The sequence below is a fragment of the Anthonomus grandis genome (genome assembly GCF_022605725.1).
Source record: "Anthonomus grandis grandis chromosome 1 unlocalized genomic scaffold, icAntGran1.3 Chromosome103, whole genome shotgun sequence".
NCBI classification, from domain to species: domain Eukaryota; kingdom Metazoa; phylum Arthropoda; class Insecta; order Coleoptera; family Curculionidae; genus Anthonomus; species Anthonomus grandis.
Window position 1 is genome coordinate 90718 of NW_026088425.1, and position 20020 is coordinate 110737.

Genomic DNA, 20020 nt, shown 5'->3' on the forward strand with positions numbered 1-20020 from the left:
ATCTATCCCTTTTAGATTGCACTCACATTCTTCCGTTGTAAAGACAGAGAGAAGCATTGAAAAGTGACTTCACGTCAGCCACTACTACTACTACTGTGATGTAAATAAAACAACTTTCGTTACAAAATAATCTGGTTAATTTATTAATAATAATTAAACCACAGAATAAATGGAATAGAAATTACACCTTAATACTGCAAAAAGAGAAAATGCACGTCTTTGGTTTCATTTTTTTTTTCTTGACTAAAACAAGGAGATTTTCCGCCTAAAAACACCCTTTAAATACAATTCTACCCTTATAAAATTTGTATACATATATATTATATATATATACAGGGTGTTTCACTAAGTGTGGATCGCGGCTAGATCTGGAGAAATGTCAATTTGGCCACTAGGGGGCTTTTTGACGAACGTAAAAAATGACGTCAAAAGCGTTAAGAAATGGCTTCCGAGAGCCTGGAAGTATTTATTAATTTTTTTTTAGATCCCACAGAGGGCGCTCCAGCCAACGGGTGATCTTTCGCGTAACTATAACGATTTCTAAACAACACGTTAGTTACGCCATCTGTCGGCAAATTTTAAACAGCTACAAGTCTAATATGGCCGCCGACTACTAATTGTCTAATCACAGGCAGTAGACCGTGAAAAAATCTTAAGATCCAAGTTTCTCAAAACCAGTTGACTCTACACAAAAATTGATAGGAACCATTCTTGTAGAACGCGATCCATTCTACAATTTTTGCTTCTACACTTTTTACCATTTGTCCAATAGTAACTGAGATATTTAAAGAATTGTCTAATCACAGGCAGTAGACCGTGGAAAAATCTTAAGATCCAAGTTTCTCAAAAACAGTTGACTCTACACAAAAATTGATAGAAACCATTCTTGTAAAACGCGATCCATTCTACAATTTTTGCCTCTACACTTTTTGCCATTTGTCCAATAGTAACTGAGATATTTAAAGAATTGTCTAATCACAGGCAGCAGGCCGTGGAAAAATCTTAAGGTCCAAATTTCTCAAAACCAGTTGACTCTACACAAAAATTGATAGAAACCATTCTTGTAGAACGCGATCCATTCTACAATTTTTGCCTCTACACTTTTTACCATTTGTCCAATAGTAACTGAGATATCTAAAGAATTGGCTAATCACAGGCAGTATGCAGTGGAAAAATCTTAGGGACCAAATTTCTTAAAACCAGTTGACTCTACACAAAAATTGATAGAAACCATTCTTGTAGAACGCGATCCATTCTACAATTTTTGCCTCTACACTTTTTGCCTTTTGTCCAATAGTAACTGAGATATTTAAAGAATTGTCTAATCACAGGCAGTATGCAGTGGAAAAATCTTAAGGTCCAAATTTCTCAAAACCAGTTGACTCTACACAAAAATTGATAGAAACCATTCTTGTAGAACGCGATCCATTCTACAATTTTTGCCTCTACACTTTTTGCCGTTTGTCCAATAGTAACTGAGATATCTAAAGAATTGTCTAATCACAGGCAGGATGCAGTGGAAAAATCTTAAGGTCCAAATTTCTCAAAACCAGTTGACTCTACACAAAAATTGATAGAAATCATTCTTGTAGAACGCGATCCATTCTACATTTTTTGCCTCTACACTTTTTACCATTTGTCCAATGGTAACTGAGATATCTAAAGAATTGTCTAATCACAGGCAGTAGACCGTGGAAAAATCTCAAGATCCAAGTTTCTCAAAAACAGTTGACTCTACACAAAAATTGATAGAAACCATTCTTGTCGAACGCGATCCATTCTACAATTTTTGCCTCTACACTTTTTGCCATTTGTCCAATGGTAACTGAGATATCTAGAGAATTGTCTAATCACAGGCAGTAGACCGTGGAAAAATCTCAAGATCCAAGTTTCTCAAAAACAGTTGACTCTACACAAAAATTGATAGAAACCATTCTTGTCGAACGCGATCCATTCTACAATTTTTGCCTATACACTTTTTGCCGTTTGTCCAATAGTAACTGAGATATCTAAAGAATTGTCTAATCACAGGCAGGATGCAGTGGAAAAATCTTAGGGACCAAATTTCTCAAAACCAGTTGACTCTACACAAAAATTGATAAAAACCATTCTTGTAGAACGCGATCCATTCTACAATTTTTGCCTCTACACTTTTTACAATTTGTCCAATAGTAACTGAGATATCTAAAGAATTGTCTAATCACAGGCAGTAGACCGTGGAAAAATCTTAAGATCCAAGTTTCTCAAAAACAGTTGACTCTACACAAAAATTGATGTAAACCATTCTTGTAGAACGCGATCCATTCTACAATTTTTGCCTCTACACTTTTTACAATTTGTCCAATAGTAACTGAGATATCTAAAGAATTGTCTAATCACAGGCAGTAGACCGTGGAAAAATCTTAAGGTCCAAATTTCTCAAAACCAGTTGACTCTACACAAAAATTGATAGAAACCATTCTTGTAGAACGCGTTCCATTCTACAATTTTTGCCTCTACCCTTTTTACCAATTGTCCAATAGTAACTGAGATATCTAAAGAATTGTCTAATCACAGGCAGTAGGCGGTGGAAAAATCTTAAGGTCCAAATTTCTCAAAACCAGTTGACTCTACACAAAAATTGATAGAAACCATTCTTGTAGAACGCGATCCATTCTACAATTTTTGCCTCTACACTTTTTGCCATCTGTCCAATAGTAACTGAGATATCTAAAGAATTGTCTAATCATAGGCAGGATGCAGTGGAAAAATCTTAAGGTCCAAATTTCTCAAAACCAGTTGACTCTACACAAAAATTGATAGGAACCATTCTTGTAGAACGCGATCCATTCTACAATTTTTGCCTCTCCACTTTTTGCCATTTGTCCAATAGTAACTGAGATATCTAGAGAATTGTCTAATCACAGGCAGTATGCAGTGGAAAAATCTTAAGGTCCAAATTTCTCAAAACCAGTTGATTCTACACAAAAATTGATGGGAACCATTCTTGTAGAACGCGATCCATTTTACAATTTTTGCCTCTACACTTTTTGCCATTTGTCCAATAGTAACTGAGATATCTAAAGAATTGTCTAATCACAGGCAGTAGACCGTGGAAAAATCTCAAGGTCCAAATTTCTCAAAACCAGTTGACTCTACACAAAAATTGATAGAAACCATTCTTGTAGAACGCGATCCATTCTACAATTTTTGCCTCTACACTTTTTGCCATTTGTCCAATAGTAACTGAGATATCTAAAGAATTGTCTAATCACAGGCAGTAGGCGGTGGAAAAATCTCAAGGTCCAAATTTCTCAAAACCAGTTGACTCTACACAAAAATTAATAGAAACCATTCTTGTAGAACGCGATCCATTCTACAATTTTTGCCTCTACACTTTTTACCATTTGTCCAATAGTAACTGAGATATTTAAAGAATTGTCTAATCACAGGCCATAGGCCGTGGAAAAATCTTAAGGTCCAAATTTCTCAAAACCAGTTGACTCTACACAAAAATTGATAGGAACCATTCTTGCAGAACGCGATCCGAGAGCCTGGAAGAATTTTTTTTTTTTTTTTAATCCCACAGAGGGCGCTCCAGCCCACGGTGATCTTTCGCGTAACTATAACGATTTCTAAACAACACGTTAGTTACGCCATCTGTCGGCAAATTTTAAACAGCTACAAGCCTAATATGGCCGCCGACTACGCCTGTCAAAAAATTTTTGTTTTTTGATATCTGACTTTGAGTAGAATTTAAACAGCTAAAAATAACGTCAAGGGTGTGGAAAAAAGAGAAAAAAATTCCTGGAAGGTGTGAAAATTACGTTAAAATGTCAAATTGACAGTTCCCGAGATCTAACCGCGATCCTCACTTAGTGAAACACCCCGTACAATACGTCTAACAACGGATTACGCTTTAAGCTGCACCTGTACATTTAAGATCGACAATTACTATCACAAATTTATTGTGGTGAGATGTTGAAAAGTCTTGTTACTACTATACACTGCTCGTCGCGATTTTTTTTTTTTTTTTTGTTAGTATAGTTATTGGGACTTAAATTATATACAAAAAACGTTCAGTCGCGTTAATAATAATAATTAATATGGCGGCAAAAATGATTAAATCATGAAAATCTCGTTGTGGTGCTGCAAGAGGAACTGGGTGAACATGTTGATCGGCCCGATGGCGGCCAGAGACATCGACACCAGTTCGGACCAGACCAGATTCGGTCCGAACACCACCGCGAGATTTTGCGCGTTCATTTTGTTCAAATCCGAACGTTCCATCACCTTCGAATCGCATTAAATGTCACTTTAAAAAAATTGACTTTTCATACCAACGAGACCGGAGGTAAGGAGACTGATCTGTGTCTGTTTCGGACAGTTACCACCCGAGAGTAACTCGCTCTACACCCACGCTACGTCATTTGGAAAGAGCGAAGATCAATCTCCTTACATCCAGTCTCATTGCCTTTGACATGTACTCACCCTGGACAAGAACCCGATAATGTACTTCAAAACCTTATAATTATCTTCGGGTAGTTTCTCCATCATCAGGATCGAAACGTTGCGTAGCTGCTCGTCTTTGTTCCAACCTGAAAACCCGGTCAATAAAACTCTCTCTCTGTCTTATATCTTATATCTATGCCGGGCAGTCTTACTTTGGAACTGCATGATTTCGTCGTAGATCTCGTAAGTGAGCAGCGGTTCCCGCAACTCCCTCAGGAACTTCTTGAGGAGGACCGCGGCCTCGTGGGGGTCCTCGAACGTCACCGTTTGACCCTGATTCGCAAGCTCCTTAAGGGCCTTGACTTTGGTAGCGTTCGCGGAACGTCTGAATATGCCTTCGGTTTCCAGGGCTGTAATTTGGGGTTTTTCGGGAAAATGATTGTGGAAACTAATAGGGCATTGTCTTGGGGAGAAATTTGCCCTTTTGGGTTTTTTTGATTTGAGCAATAGGAACTAAGATATTTGAGGGGTTGTCCAATCCGAGGCAGCATGCGTTAGAAAAATCTTGAGGTTCAGATTTCTCAAAAACAGTTGACTCTACACAAAAATTGATAGCAACCATTCTTGTAGAACGCGATCCATTCTACAATTTTTGCCTCTACACTTTTTGCCATTTGTCCAATAGTAACTGAGATATCGAAAGAGTTGTCTAATCACAGGCAGTATGCAGTGGAAAAATCTTAGGGACCAAATTTCTCAAAAACAGTTGACCCTACACAAAAATTGATAGAAACCATTCTTGTAGAACACGATCCATTCTACAATTTTTGCCTCTACGCTTTTTGCCATTTGTCCAATAGTAACTGAGATATCTAAATAATTGTCTAATCACCGGCAGTATGCACTGGAAAAATCTTTGGGACCAAATGTCTCAAAACCAGTTGACTCTACACAAAAATTGATAGCAACCATTCTTGTAGAACGCAATCCATTCTTCAATTTTTGCCTCTACACTTTTTGCCATTTGTCCAATAGTAACTGAGATATCTAAAGAATTGTCTAATGACAGGCAGTATCCAATGGAAAAATCTTAAGGTCTAAATTTCTGAAAACCAGTTGACTCTACACAAAAATTGCTAAAAACAATTCTTGTAGAACGCGATCCATTCTACAATTTTTGCCTCTACACTTTTTGCCATTTTTCTAATAGTAACTGAGATATTTAAAGAATTGTCTAATCACAGGCAGTATGCAGTGGAAAAATCTTAAGGTCCAAATTTCTCAAAAACAGTTAGGTCTACACAAAAATTGATAGCAACCATTCTTGTAGAACGCGATCCATTCTACAATTTTTGCCTCTACACTTTTTGCCATTTGTCCAATAGTAACTGAGATATCTAAAGAGTTGTCTAATCACAGGCAGTAGGCAATGGAAAAATCTTAGGGATCAGATTTCTCAAAACCAGTTAAATCTACACAAAATTTGCTAGAAACCATTCTTGTAGAACGCGATCCATTCTACAATTTTTGTCTCTACACTTTTTGCAATTTGTCCAATAATAACTGAGATATTTAAAGAATTGTCTAATCACAGGCAGTATGCAATGGAAAAATCTTAAGGTCCAAATGTCTCAAAACCAGTTGACTCTACACAAAAATTGATAGCAACCATTCTTGTAGAACGCAATCCATTCTTCAATTTTTGCCTCTACACTTTTTGCCATTTGTCCACTAGTAACTGAGATATCTAAAGAATTGTCTATTCACAGGCAGTATGCAGTGGAACAATCTTAGGGACCAAATTTCTCAAAACCAGTTGACTCTACACAAAAATTGATAGGAACCATTCTTGTAGAACGCGATCCATTCTACAATTTTTGCCTCTACACTTTTTGCCATTTGTCCAATAGTAACTGAAATATCTAAAGAATTGTCTAATCACAGGCAGTATGCAATGGAAAAATCTTTGGGACCAAATGTCTCAAAACCAGTTGACTCTACACAAAAATTCATAGCAACCATTCTTGTAGAACGCAATCCATTTTTCAATTTTTGCCTCTACACTTTTTGCCATTTGTCCACTAGTAACTGAGATATCTAAAGAATTGTCTAATCACAGGCAGTATGCAATGAAAAAAATCTTAAGGTCCAAATTTCCCAAAACCAGTTGACTCTACACAAAAATTGATAGAAACCATTCTTGTAGAACGCGATCCATTCTACAATTTTTGCCTCTACACTTTTTGCCATTTGTCCACTAGTAACTGAGATATTTAAAGAATTGTCTAATCACAGGCAGTATGCAATGGAGAAATCTTAAGGTCCAAATTTCTCAAAACCAGTTGACTCTACACAAAAATTGATAGAAACCATTCTTGTAGAACGCGATCCATTCTACAATTTTTGCCTCTACACTTTTTGCCATTTGTTCAATAGTAACTGAGATATCTAAAGAATTGTCTAATCACAGGCAGTATGCAGTGGAAAAATCTTAGGGACCAAATTTCTCAAAAACGGTTGACGCTACACAAAAATTGATAGGAACCATTCTTGTAGACCATGAACCAATCTACAACTTTCCCCTCTACAATTTTTCCCATTTGCCCAATAGTACCGGAGAAATCTACACACAAACGCCATCTACTTACCATCAGGCTGTTCCAAATACTCTATACACTGCCTGACCACTGGTGGAATAGTCACGTGATAATTATCCCTGATAAACTGTATGGTTACACCAAACTGTTGGGTGGGGATCATTTGTTCCTGGTACGTCTCGGACGATATGGGGACGCCACCGTTCAATTTTTTATCATGCCTTAAAAAGCAACAATTATTACAATTTGTTTTTTCTTGTTTCTATCTCTTTTCGACTCACTCGATCACTTCGTACGGGATATCCAGCTTGTCGATGGGCACCACGTCGTTCAGCTCCTTCAAGCTGTAAATGTAGTTCAGTTTCTTACCGAATTTGGCACTGATCAGGGGACGAAATATCTGCAAAAATGCCCTTTTTTATATACAAGGGGTGTCCCGTCATATTGTCTCTCTCAATACCTGCGAGACGATCTTCAAAAACCCCGTAGGGTGGATCAAATAAAGGGCCTTAAGGTTCTTCTTATAATTCCTATCGAAGGCCTTGTAGGCCTGCACCAGCCACCTGAGACTCGGCTTGTTTTTACTCGTTAAACCGTGATGGAAATAGATCAGGCTGTAGTCCTGTTCCACGTATGATTCCAGGGTGTATTTCAAGTAGCTAAAACCACTTTTGAGTTTTGGTTTTTTGAACAAGGGGGGAAGGGACCTTACGTTAAAAATAGGGTGTGGTCGATTTCGTTGACCGGTGGTAACCTGGAGGCGTACAGTACAATAACTTTACGCCCAATCGCGTCGTCTCCTTTGACGTCCACGATGTTGTACTTGGAGATTTCGGTGAATTGCTCTGGACCAGTGGTAACCCCCACCTAAATGCACCAGTTAGCCATAAAATTTATCATTAATAAAGTGTTAGTACCTCGGGATATGATGAGGTAGTGAACACCATACTGTCGAATGTTTCATCTCTGGCATCGGCCAGTTCTTCTTCATAATTTTCATCGATGAATTCGGCTACTGGGGAGGTACTCATGGTACCGCCCCCACTGTTATTGGTCTCTATGTGGATAAAGTCAGCTGAGGAGATTTATTTATTTAATTTGATAGGCACTTAACAGATCTATCATAGAGTAAATCCTATACAACTAGTTTATTAATATTGGTCGACATTTTTGGTCATAACTTGGAAACTACTTAAGATATTCTCATAATTTTTTCACATCTTCATAGTGAGATTCCTGAGGATGGATTTGAGGGTAAAAACGTCGGTCTAGGTTAAAAATTGAGCAAAATTGGACTGTTTTGGTTAAGGTAGTTTTTTTTGCTACTTTTATTAACAAATTCTAACTTTCCTTAAGAATATTTTAAGAAATAATGGGAATATTCTTCAAAGAGTTTTAGTCTAAGAAAGGGTGTTTCTTACCAAACAATTTCATAGGAGAACGGTTTTTGTACCTCAAAAACTTTTTGAGTCAGAGGGAATTTTGTCCATCAAGGTCCCAGAGCCATCTAATTTGAAGCATTTAGAACCATATTGCAATTACAAGATTTTTATCCATTAGGGGACATTTTTGGTCATGACTTGAAAACTACTTAAGATATTCTCATAATTTTTTTACATCTTTATAGTGGGATTCCTGAGGATGGATTTGAGGGTAGAAACGTCGATCTAGGTTAAAAATTGAGGTAGCTACGACTGTTTTGGTTAAGGTAGTTTTTTTTGCTACTTTTATTAACAAATTCTAACTTTCCTTAAGTATATTTTAAGAAATATTGGGAATATTGTTAAAAGAGTTTTAGTGCTAGAAAGGGTGTTTCTTACCAAACAACTTCATATGAGAACGGTTCTTGTACCTCAAAAACTTTTTGAGTTAGAGGGAATTTTGTCCATCAAGGTCCCAGAGCCAGCCAATTTGAAGCATTTAGAACCATATTGCAATTACAAGATTTTTATCCATTAGGGGACATTTTTGGTCATAACTTGGAAACTACTCAAGATATTCTCATAATTTTTTTACATCTTTATAGTGGGATTCCTGAGGATGGATTTGAGGGTAAAAACGTCGGTCTAGGTTAAAAATTGAGGTAGGTAGGACTGTTTTGGTTAAGGTAATTTTTTTTGCTACTTTTATTAACAAATTCTAACTTTCCTTAATAATATTTTAAGAAATAATGGGAATATTCTTCAAAGAGTTTTAGTCTAAGAAAGGGTGTTTCTTACCAAACAATTTCATAGGAGAACGGTTCTTGTACCTCAAAAACTTTTTGAGTTAGAGGCAATTTTGTCCATCAAGGTCCCAGAGCCATCCAATTTGAAGCCTTTAGAACCATATTGCTATTACAAGCTTTTTATCCATTAGGGGACATTTTTGGTCATAACTTGGAAACTACTTAAGATATTCTCATAATTTTTTCACATCTTTATAGTGGGATTCCTGAGGATGGATTTGAGGGTAAAAACGTCGGTCTAGGTTAAAAATTGAGGTTGCTGGGACTGTTTTGGTTAAGGTAAATTTTTTTGCTACTTTTATTAACAAATTCTAACTTTCCTTAAGTATATTTTAAGAAATATTGGGAATATTGTTAAAAGAGTTTTAGTCAAAGAAAGGGCGTTTCTTACCAAACAATTTCATAGGAGAACGGTTTTTGTACCTCAAAAACTTTTTGAGTTAGAGGGAATTTTGTCCATCAAGTTCCCAGAGCCATCCAATTTGAAGCATTTAGAGAACCATATTGCAATTACAAGCTTTTTATTCATTATCTGACATTTTGGGTCATAACTTGGAAACTACTTAAGATATTCTCATAATTTTTCACATCTTTATAATGGGATTCCTGAGGATGGATTTGAGGGTAAAAACGTCGGTCTAGGTTAAAAATTGAGCAAAATTGGACTGTTTTGGTTAAGGTAGTTTTTTTTGCTTCTTTTATTAATGAATTCTAACTTTCCTTAAGTATATTTTAAGAAATATTGGGAATATTATTAAAAGAGTTTTAGTGCAAGAAAGGGCGTTTCATACCAAACAATTTCATATGAGAATGATTCTTGTACCTCAAAAACTTTTTGAGTTGGAGGGAATTTTGTCCATCAAGGTCCCAGAGCCATCCAATTTGAAGCATTTAGAACCATATTGCAATTACAAGCTTTTTATTCATTATCTGACATTTTTGGTCATAACTTGGAAACTACTTAAGATATTCTCATAATTTTTTCACATCTTTATAGTGGGATTCCTGAGGATGGATTTGAGGGTAAAAACGTCGGTCTAGGTTAAAAATTGAGGTTGGTAGGACTGTTTTGGTTAAGGTAGTTTTTTTTGCTACTTTTATTAACAAATTCTAACTTTCCTTAAGAATATTTTAAGAAATAATGGGAATATTCTTTAAAGAGTTGTAGTCTAAGAAAGGGTGTTTCTTACCAAACAATTTCATAGGAGAACGGTTTTTGTACCTCAAAAACTTTTTGAGTTAGAAGGAATTTTGTCCATCAGGGTCTTCCCAAATATTGGAAATGCAACATTTTTATTTATTACTTGACATTTTTGGTCATAACTTGGAAACTACTTAAGATATTCTTATAATTTTTTTACATCCTTATAGTGGGATTCTTGAGGATGGATTTGAGGGTAAAAACGTCAGTCTGGATTAAAAATTAAGATAGCTATGACTGTTTTGGTTAAGATAGTTTTTTTTATTACTTTTATTAACAAATTCTGCCTGTTTATTAAGGAAGAATAGGGTTAATTTTCTAGTTCTGCATCTATATCTTTGGACTGAGTATGAACAATATATACAGTCACAAACAACCTCCTTATTTAATCTACATTACCCGATATAGATCCGGAATTGGGTGTTTGCTGCAGTTCGGAATCATCAAACTCCAGATTGGGCTCATAATCATGATAATCCGAGAGGCTTGGATAGGGCTCCTCGTTATCCCCATTATTGCAACTTACTGATAACAATTTTTTAATTAGTAATTCAATAACAATAATTGAAGGAGAGTGTTGACTACCTGGTCCAGATTTCACTGGTGGGCCAAAGTTTCTTGGGTCCATCTCTGCCTCAGGGCCTTTTAAACATTTCAGTGCACACCTGGATTAAATGGCCCTCTTTTTTTTTTTAGCAAATTCTTCAATTGTTTTGCAATGTTTTTTTTATTGCTTTGTTGACGTTTTATTCTACTATATTTGACTGTTCCTTGTATATTTGGCATGCTTCGGTGTGAACCCATAGATGGCCCCACACCTTTGTCTACGCCGCCCCTTTTTCGAATGACCCTTAAGCTTCGTCGATCGGTCGTCGTGGCGCCACCGGCGCGCCATGGCTGCCCACGACCCGAGTGCGTTTGTTGTCTGGTTGCCGTGGCAATAGCGTTGCTTAATTTAACGGCAAGAGGGCACCACCGTCTACATGATTGATTTATTTCCACGGAATACAGTTTACATAATGTATAAAATCGACTTTTTCAAGTGTGCCATGATTAATAAATTGACTTTTCCAAGTGTGCCATGACTAACAAATTAATTTTTCCAAGTGTGCCATGACTAATGAATTGACTTTCCAGGTGTGTCTTGACTAATAAATTGATTTTTCCAAGTGTGCTATGATTAATGAATTGACTTTTCCAAGTGTGCCATGGCTAATGAATTGCCTTTTCCAAGTGTGCTATGACTAATAAATTGATTATTTCAAGTGTGCCATGACTAATGAATTAATTTTTCCATGTGTGCCATGACTAATGAATTGACTTTTCGAAGTGTGCCTTGACTAATAAATTAATTTTTCCAAGTGTGCCATGACTAATGAATTGACTTTTCCAAGTGTGCCTTGACTAATAAATTAACTTTTCCAGGTGTGCATTGACTAATAAATTGACTTTTCCAAGTGTGCCATGACTAATGACAAATTAATTTTTCCAAGTGTGCCTTGACTAATAAATTGATTTTTCCAAGTGTGCCTTGACTAATAAATTGATTTTTCCAAGTGTGCCTTGACTAATAAATTGATTTTTCCAAGTGTGCCATGACTAATAAATTGGCTTTTCCAAGTGTGCCATGACTAATGAATTGACATTTCCAAGTGTGCCACGACTAATGAATTGACTTTTCCAAGTGTGCCTTGACTAATAAATTAATTTTTCCAAGTGTGCCATGACTAATGAATTGACTTTTCCAAGTGTGCCTTGACTAATAAATTAACTTTTCCAGGTGTGCATTGACTAATAAATTGACTTTTCCAAGTGTGCCATGGCTAATGAATTGACATTTCCAAGTGTGCCACGACTAATGAATTGACTTTTCCAAGTGTGCCATGACTAATGAATTGCCATGTCTAGGTGTGCCTTGACTAATAAATTGATTTTTCCAAGTGTGCCTTGACTAATAAATTGACTTTTCCAAGTGTGCCTTGACTAATAAATTAATTTTTCCAAGTGTGCCATGACTAATGAATTGACTTTTCCAAGTGTGCCATGACTAATGAATTGACTTTTGCCAGGGCTGCCCACGACCCGAGTGCGTTTGTTGTCTGGTTTCCATGGCAATAGCGTTACTTACTTTAACGGCAAGAGGGCACCACCGTCTACATGATTTATTTATTTCCACGGAATACAGTTTACATAAGGTATGAAATTGACCTTTTCAAGTGTGCCATGACTAACAAATTAATTTGTTCAAGTATGCCATGACTATTATACTCCATGGACAAATTCTTCACCCGTTGACCTGTGAGATATGAAATAAAACACATTTTTGCCGTCCAATATACGTATAATTAAAAATAATACTAGTAAGGAATGTCCCATAATACAAAATTCTTTGGATACAGTGACTAGTTAGTGCAAAAACACACAAATAAGTGCATATACATGTAAATAAATAAATAAATTACGCCCGATCTCCGTTAACGTTATCCTCCATCACCCCGTTGGCCAACGGGTCCAGTTCCGCGAACAAACTGAGCCAGGACATGGCGTGGTGACCCTCCCCCGTTTTATTATTGGGGAGACGTTTCTGCTCCGGTTCCTCTTCGGGTTTTTTCTGGAAATCGAAGGTGGCGCCCTCCTGCATCAGACTGGAGGGCATGAAGGCCGAGTTTTCATCCCCCAGGAGGTCGGACAGGGAGGGCGCGAGGTCCAAGAGGGCCGCGCTCGGTTTCGAGAGGTCCGGCGAGGCCTGGGAGGGCAACGGAGGCAACGCAAAGTCTTCCCCCAACAGGTTGGAAACCGAACTACTGGGTGCCTCCTCCTCCTCCTCTTCCCTGAAATGCCTTATTTATGATATGCAATAGGCCAAAGTCGATTTAATGGACTTACAAACTTTCTTGCTTTGTCTCGTCACTGTATTCGGCATTGAAAAACGTGTTTCTGTCCTTATTGTCGGCGTCCACGTTCTCTCTGGGCTTTTGTGGGGAGGTCTCGGACAGCTCAGTGACCACACTGAAGTCGTAGGGTTCCACTTTGGAGAGTTTCCCTGCCGCCAGAGTCAAAGTTTCCAGGGCTTTGGTGGCAAACAGGGCCAAAGCGTTCTGGTAAGGAACCAAGGCGTGCGAAAACATGTTGCACCTAAAAAAATGCCTGCAAGAGGGCCTTTGAATCCTACAAAAAACCCTATTTACCTTGCGGCAGCCAATAGATCGACCTTTTGCAAACAGGCCAGGGTGTACCGGTCGAATTTGGTCTTGCTGGTTTTCACGTAGGCCTGGGCCTTTCGGAACTTCTCCAGGCCGTACCCGGTATCCGGATCTAGGGCGTTAGAAGCCGACTTCATCCAGCTGAGGGCCGCCCTGTACTCCGTCCTGGATTTCTCCATTTCCGAGACGGTCGTTCTGGTGTCCGAGATGGCTCTGGCCCTAAAAGTTTCCACTTCGTGGTGCAGCCTGACCAACGGGGGCCTCACCGTGAGCCTCTGGTGGCCCGTGTAGGCCAACGCTTTGCCCGCCGTGGACATTAACTGGCCCGCGTTCACGTTTTTCTCGTTTTTTTCCGCATTCTTTTAAATATCTACGAGACAATGTGGGAAGGTCAGCAGAGAAGAAATGAAGCGGTCAGATTTTACAAAAAACGTCCATAATTTCTTTATTTTGAGATTTACGACTAAAAGTTATTCTATATTATTTGTAGCATTTTTAATGAAGAGTCAAATGGTAAAAGAAAATTTTAAATTTTCCCAATAGTTTTCGAGAAAATTCGGAAAAACTGTTTAGAGGTTTTTCTCGATTTTCGGGAAAACTACTGAAGATAAAAATTATTTTTCTATGGCATCTGATGCGCATTGACATTCCACACAACTTTTGTTATAACAATTTTTTCCTCAAATAAATAGTTTTCCCGGAAAAAAATAAAAACTGAAATAATAAACATTTTCCCAGGGGTACCCCTTTTAAGGCAGATTTTTTTCGGAAATTTGGGTATAACTTTTTTTTGGTGCGTTTTCAAAAAAAAAGTTATTAAGCTTTTTTGACGGACTTTACATGTTCTAGCGATGTACCAAAAAAAAAATAATTTAAAAAAAAATAAAATTTTTTCCAAATTTTTCACCAAAAATTTGCTAATTTTTCAAAAATCGTCCATAACTTCTTTATTTTCAAATTTATGACTAAATGTTATTTTACATTATTTGTAGCATTTTTAATGAAGAGTGAAATGGTAAAAGAAAATTTTTAATTTTCCCAATAGTTTTCGAGAAAATTCGGAAAAACTGTTTAGAGGTTTTCCTCGATTTTCTGGAAAACTACTGAAGATAAAAATTATTTTTCTATGGCATCTGATGCGCATTGACATTCCACACAACTTTTGTTATAGCAATTTTTTTCTCCAACAAATAGTTTTCCCGGAAAAAAATAAAAACCGAAATAATGAACATTTTCCCAGGGGGTACCCCTTTCGATTTTTTGAGGCAGAAATTTTTCGGAAATTTGCGTATAACTTTTTTTTGGTGCATTTTCAAAAAAAAAGTTATTAAGCTTTTTTGAAGGATTTTAGATGTTCTATCAATGTACCAAAAAAAAATAAATTTTTTCAAAAAAATTTTTTTTTTTAATTTTTCACCAAAAATTTTCTAATTTTTCAAAAATCGTCCATAACTTCTTTATTTTCAAATTTACGAGTAAAAGTTATTCTACATAATTTGTAGCATTTTTAATGAAGAGTAAAATGGTAAAAGAAAATTTTAAATTTTCCCAATAGTTTTCGAGAAAATTCGGAAAAACTGTTTAGAGGTTTTTCTCGATTTTCTGGAAAACTACTGAAGATAAAAATTATTTTTCTATGGCATCTGATGCGCATTGACATTCCACACAACTTTTGTTATAACGATTTTTTCCTCAAATAAATAGTTTTCCCGGAAAAAAATAAAAACTGAAATAATGAACATTTTCCCAGGGGTACCCCTTTCGATTTTTTGAGGCAGATTTTGTGCGGAAATTGCGTATAACTTTTTTTTGGTGCGTTTTTAAAAAAAAAGTTATTAAACTTTTTTGAAGGATTTTAGATGTTCTATCCATGTACCAAAAAAAAATAAATTTTTTCAAACAATTTTTTTTTTTTAATTTTTCACCAAAAATTTGCTAATTTTTCAAAAATCGTCCATAACTTCTTTATTTTCAAATTTATGACTAAATGTTAATATATATTATTTGTAGCATTTTTAATGAAGAATCCAACGGTAAAAGAAAATTTTTAATTTTCCCAATAGTTTTCGAGAAAATTCGGAAAAACTGTTTAGAGGTTTTTCTCGATTTTCTGGAAAACTATTGAAAATAAAAAATATTTTTCTGTGGCATCTGATGCGCATTGACATTCCACACAACTTTTGTTATAACAATTTTTTTCTCCAATAAATAGTTTTCCCGGAAAAAAATTAAAACTGAAATAATGAACATTTTCCCAGGGGTACCCCTTTCGATTTTTTGAGGCAGAAATTTTTCGGAAATTTGCGTATAACTTTTTTTTGGTGCATTTTCAAAAAAAAAGTTATTAAGCTTTTTTGAAGGATTTTAGATGTTCTATCAATGTACCAAAAAAAAATAAATTTTTTCAAAAAAATTTTTTTTTTTAAATTTTTCATCAAAAATTTGCTAATTTTTCAAAAATCGTCCATAACTTCTTTATTTTCAAATTTACGAGTAAAAGTTATTCTACATAATTTGTAGCATTTTTAATGAAGAGTAAAATGGTAAAAGAAAATTTTAAATTTTCCCAATAGTTTTCGGGAAAATTCGGAAAAACTGTTTAGAGGTTTTTCTCGATTTTCTAGAAAACTACTGGAGATAAAAATTATTTTTCTATGGCATCTGATGCGCATTGACATTCCACACAACTTTTGTTATAACAATTTTTTTCTCCAACAAATAGTTTTCCCGGAAAAAAATAAAAACCGAAATAATGAACATTTTCCCAGGGGTACCCCTTTCAATTTTTTGAGGCAGAAATTTTTCGGAAATTTGGGTATAACTTTTTTTTGGTGCGTTTTCAAAAAAAAAGTTATTAAGCTTTTTTGAAGGATTTTCAATTTTTTATCAATGTACCAAATAAAATAAATTTTCTCAAAAAAATTTTTTTTTTAAACTTTTTCAAAAATTTTTCAAAAATCGTCCATAACTTCTTTATTTTCAAATTTACGACTAAAAGTTATTCTACATAATTTGTAGCATTTTTAACTGGGAATCAAACGGTACCAGAAAACTTTAAAAATTCCCTATAGTTTTCGAGAAAATTCGGAAAAACTGTTTAGAGGTTTTTCTCATCCAATTTTTTCAATCCAAAATAAAAAAAAATTCCTAATTTTCAAAAGCATGATCTAAACCAATTCAATATGACACCACATCTAAAACTATATTTCAAGCTTCCAAAGTAGCATTTCATGACTGACAGAGTCAGAAGCTCTTGTCAAGTCACAAAACACCGCTCCAGAAACCTCACCCCATTTTTTATTTGAGAAATTACAGAATTTAATTCAATGATCATTTTGAATGATATTTATTTCAGAGGGATTCGGGTACATTGTCTATTAAGGTGTAAGTGTAACTTATTAGATCTTAACATTGATAATCTAGATTCTAGGGAAATAGGAGTTCAGTGGCGTTTCATTAATATTTGCCAAATAGTTTCTTATTTTAAGAATTTCCTAAATCCATGGTACATTATGTACCTATAAAACTATGAGTCAAATAGCCTCCCAAAAAAAAATTATCCATTGGATAAATATAATTTAAAACCCATTGACTTGTACAAAATTATCCATAGGATGTCCATAATTAGTCTGTGCACATTTCAACCTACTTTGGACCGATGCAGGACATCCATGGATGGATAAATATACAAATATACAAGGGGAAAGACAAACTGGGGCCATACACACTATACCTTCCCAAAGCGTTTTCCTCTTGTGCCAAATAGCACAATCGCTCCTGATACAAGTCGATCACCCTCTGTAGCTGCATGCAGCTCTCGTTAACCGACTTGAACAGTTCCAGCTTCGCGTCCAGCTCAGCGTCAGAGGAAACGATGCACTCATCCTCTTTTCCTCCCAGTTTTCTTAGGACGCTCTTTTTGGTCACCCAGTATTGGTGCTGCATGTTGTTCGACAGCATCGCATTATAAATATATTATGCAGGAAATAAGAGGCGAAAAAGAACCCGCTGAATCAGCTGCTGTTGTTTATTGATTAGGTTTTGACAAGGGGACACGTATACATACAACGTTCCGACGTTCCGTTATGGCGCCGCGGCCATTTTTTGGTGACAAGCAGCAAAGTTTTCTTGTTCTAAACGTGGGATCCTTATCGAAGGTCCGCGGTGGAGGTGTCTCAATAAAACCCACTTTTTTGGACCGAATTTCAGGATAAAACCACACGATAGTGGCTTGATCTGATTAGGTAGTGTAATCTGGAACATCCTATCCAGGATCAATCAATAAGAGAAATTGGATCAATTATTAACCTTTGAATCTAAAATATAGAGTGTGTTTTGGGGATTTTGTAGTCCAATGGACTCTTGATTTGTCCTTCAGAAGAGGATAGTAGACCTTTATTTAAACGGTTAAAAAAATATAAATAATTGTTTATGAGACCCTAAAGGCATTATAATCATTTGGCAAGGGTCTTAAGGGCTTCTCTTATAAAATAAAAAAAAAGGGTTGGTCGGTTTGTGGTGCCTTTTATGGCCTTGATGACCCACTACTCTGATAATTATTAATTTGTATACAAAAAAATTAATGTTTCTTTTAACGAGGAAAAACTCTAAACAGTTTTTCCGAATTTTCTCGAAAACTATTGGGAAAATTAAAAATTTTCTTTTACCATTTGACTCTTCATTAAAAATGCTACAAATTATGTAGAATAACTTTTAAGTTATGGACGATTTTTGAAAAATTAGCAATTTTTAAGAAAATTTTGGCAAAAAAATTTTTTTTGAAAAAAATTATTTTTTGTTTGGTACATCGATAGAACATCTAAAATCCTTCAAAAAAGCTTAATAACTTTTTTTTTGAAAACGCACCAAAAAAAAGTTATATCCAAATTTCCGAAAAATTGCTGCCTCAAAAATTCGAAAGGGGTACCCCTGGGAAAATGTTCATTACTTCGGTTTTTATTTTTTTCCGGGAAAACTATTTGTTGGAGAAAAAAATTGTTATAACAAAAGTTGTGTGGAATATCGATGCGCATCAGATGCCGTAGAAAAATAATTTTTATCTTCAGTAGTTTTCCAGAAAATCGAGGAAAACCTCTAAACAGTTTTTCCGAATTTTCGCGAAAACTATTGGGAAAATTAAAAATTTTCTTTTATCATTTGACTCTTCATTAAAAATGCTACAAATTATGTAGAATAACTTTTACTCGTAAATTTCAAAATAAAGAAGTTATGGACAATTTTTGAAAAATTAGAAAATTTTAAAGAAAAATTTGGCAAAAAATTTTTTTTTGAAAAAAATTATTTTTTTTTGGTACATCGATAGAACATCTAAAATCCTTCAAAAAAGCTTAATAACTTTTTTTTTGAAAACGCACCAAAAAAAAGTTATACCCAAATTTCCGAAAAAATTCTGCCTCAAAGAATCGAAAGGGGTACCCCTGGGAAAATGTTCATTATTTCGGTTTTTATTTTTTTCCGGGAAAACTATTTGTTGGAGAAAAAAATTGTTATAACAAAAGTTGTGTGGAATATCAATGCGCATCAGATGCCATAGAAAAATAGTTTTTATTTCCAATAGTTTTCCAGAAAATCGAGAAAAACCTCTTAACAGTTTTTCCGAATTTTCTCGAAAACTATTGGGAAAATTAAAAATTTTCTTTTAGCATTTGACTCTTCATTAAAAATGCTACAAATTATGTAGAATAACTTTAACTCGTAAATTTCAAAATAAAGAAGTTATGGACGATTTTTGAAAAATTAGCAAATTTTTAAGAAAAATTTGGCAAAAAATTTTTTTTTCAAAAAAAATAATTTTTTTTTGGTACATCGATAGAACATCTAAAATCCTTCAAAAAAGCTTAATAACTTTTTTTTTGAAAACGCACCAAAAAAAAGTTATACCCAAATTTCCGAAAAATTTCTGCCTCAAAAAATCGAAAGGGGTACCCCTGGGAAAATGTTCATTATTTCGGTTTTTATTTTTTTCCGGGAAAACTATTTGTTGGAGAAAAAAATTGTTATAACAAAAGTTGTGTGGAATGTCAATGCGCATCAGATGCCATAGAAAAATAATTTTTATCTTCAGTATTTTTCCAGAAAATCGAGGAAAACCTCTAAACAGTTTTTCCGAATTTTCGCGAAAACTATTGGGAAAATTAAAAATTTTCTTTTACCATTTGACTCTTCATTAAAAATGCTACAAATTATGTAGAATAACTTTTACTCGTAAATTTCAAAATAAAGAAGTTATGGACAATTTTTGAAAAATTAGAAAATTTTAAAGAAAAATTTGGCAAAAAAATTTTTTTTTAAAAAAATTATTTTTTTTTTGGTACATCGATAGAACATCTAAAATCCTTCA

The 20020-nt window shown here is 35.1% G+C and overlaps 2 protein-coding genes and 2 long non-coding RNA genes across 7 annotated transcripts; 1 reads left to right on the forward strand and 3 right to left on the reverse strand.

Annotated features, from left to right (window-relative positions):
• Window positions 1-114: 114 nt before the first annotated feature.
• Window positions 115-2583, reverse strand: LOC126749372 (uncharacterized). 4 transcript variants are annotated; one of them, XR_007665031.1, is made up of 2 exons: window positions 2509-2583; window positions 115-1283 (listed from the first exon to the last, which is right to left on the reverse strand). It is a non-coding gene; the product is annotated as an uncharacterized LOC126749372 (long non-coding RNA). The 4 variants fall into 4 exon arrangements; XR_007665032.1 differs by lacking the exon at window positions 2509-2583 and adding an exon at window positions 2334-2412; XR_007665030.1 differs by lacking the exon at window positions 2509-2583 and adding an exon at window positions 2159-2327.
• On the forward strand, window positions 1273-7047 carry LOC126749373 (uncharacterized). Its single transcript, XR_007665034.1, has 4 exons — window positions 1273-1357; window positions 2758-2932; window positions 3108-3282; window positions 6753-7047. It is a non-coding gene; the product is annotated as an uncharacterized LOC126749373 (long non-coding RNA).
• Window positions 3335-11256, reverse strand: LOC126749370 (rho GTPase-activating protein 8). The gene is made up of 10 exons (XM_050459043.1): window positions 11042-11256; window positions 10856-10981; window positions 7946-8103; window positions 7741-7895; window positions 7489-7687; window positions 7310-7428; window positions 7080-7249; window positions 4644-4841; window positions 4471-4577; window positions 3335-4272 (listed from the first exon to the last, which is right to left on the reverse strand). Exons 1-10 carry the CDS (start codon window positions 11082-11084, stop codon window positions 4102-4104), a joined length of 1446 nt encoding a protein of 481 aa, XP_050315000.1. The 5' UTR covers window positions 11085-11256; the 3' UTR covers window positions 3335-4101.
• A 1520-nt stretch (window positions 11257-12776) lies between these two features.
• LOC126749364 (islet cell autoantigen 1) lies at window positions 12777-17710 on the reverse strand. The gene is given in 5 exon segments (XM_050459031.1): window positions 12777-13287; window positions 13343-13591; window positions 13645-14009; window positions 14011-14029; window positions 17393-17710. Coding segments are annotated over 5 exon segments (1233 nt in total). The 5' UTR covers window positions 17620-17710; the 3' UTR covers window positions 12777-12914.
• Between the last annotated feature and the right edge of the window lie 2310 nt (window positions 17711-20020).

Excerpts from the sequence above, each read along its gene's own strand:
- LOC126749370 (XM_050459043.1), bottom strand. The coding sequence starts at position 11,084 with ATGGACCCAAGAAACTTTGGCCCACCAGTGAAATCTGGACCAG. Across the intron at positions 8,104-10,855 it reads CAATTCCGGATCTATATCGG|CTGACTTTATCCACATAGAG; the intron begins GTAATGTAGATT and ends AAATCTCCTCAG. Across the intron at positions 4,578-4,643 it reads CGAAATCATGCAGTTCCAAA|GTTGGAACAAAGACGAGCAG; the intron begins GTAAGACTGCCC and ends CCGGGTTTTCAG.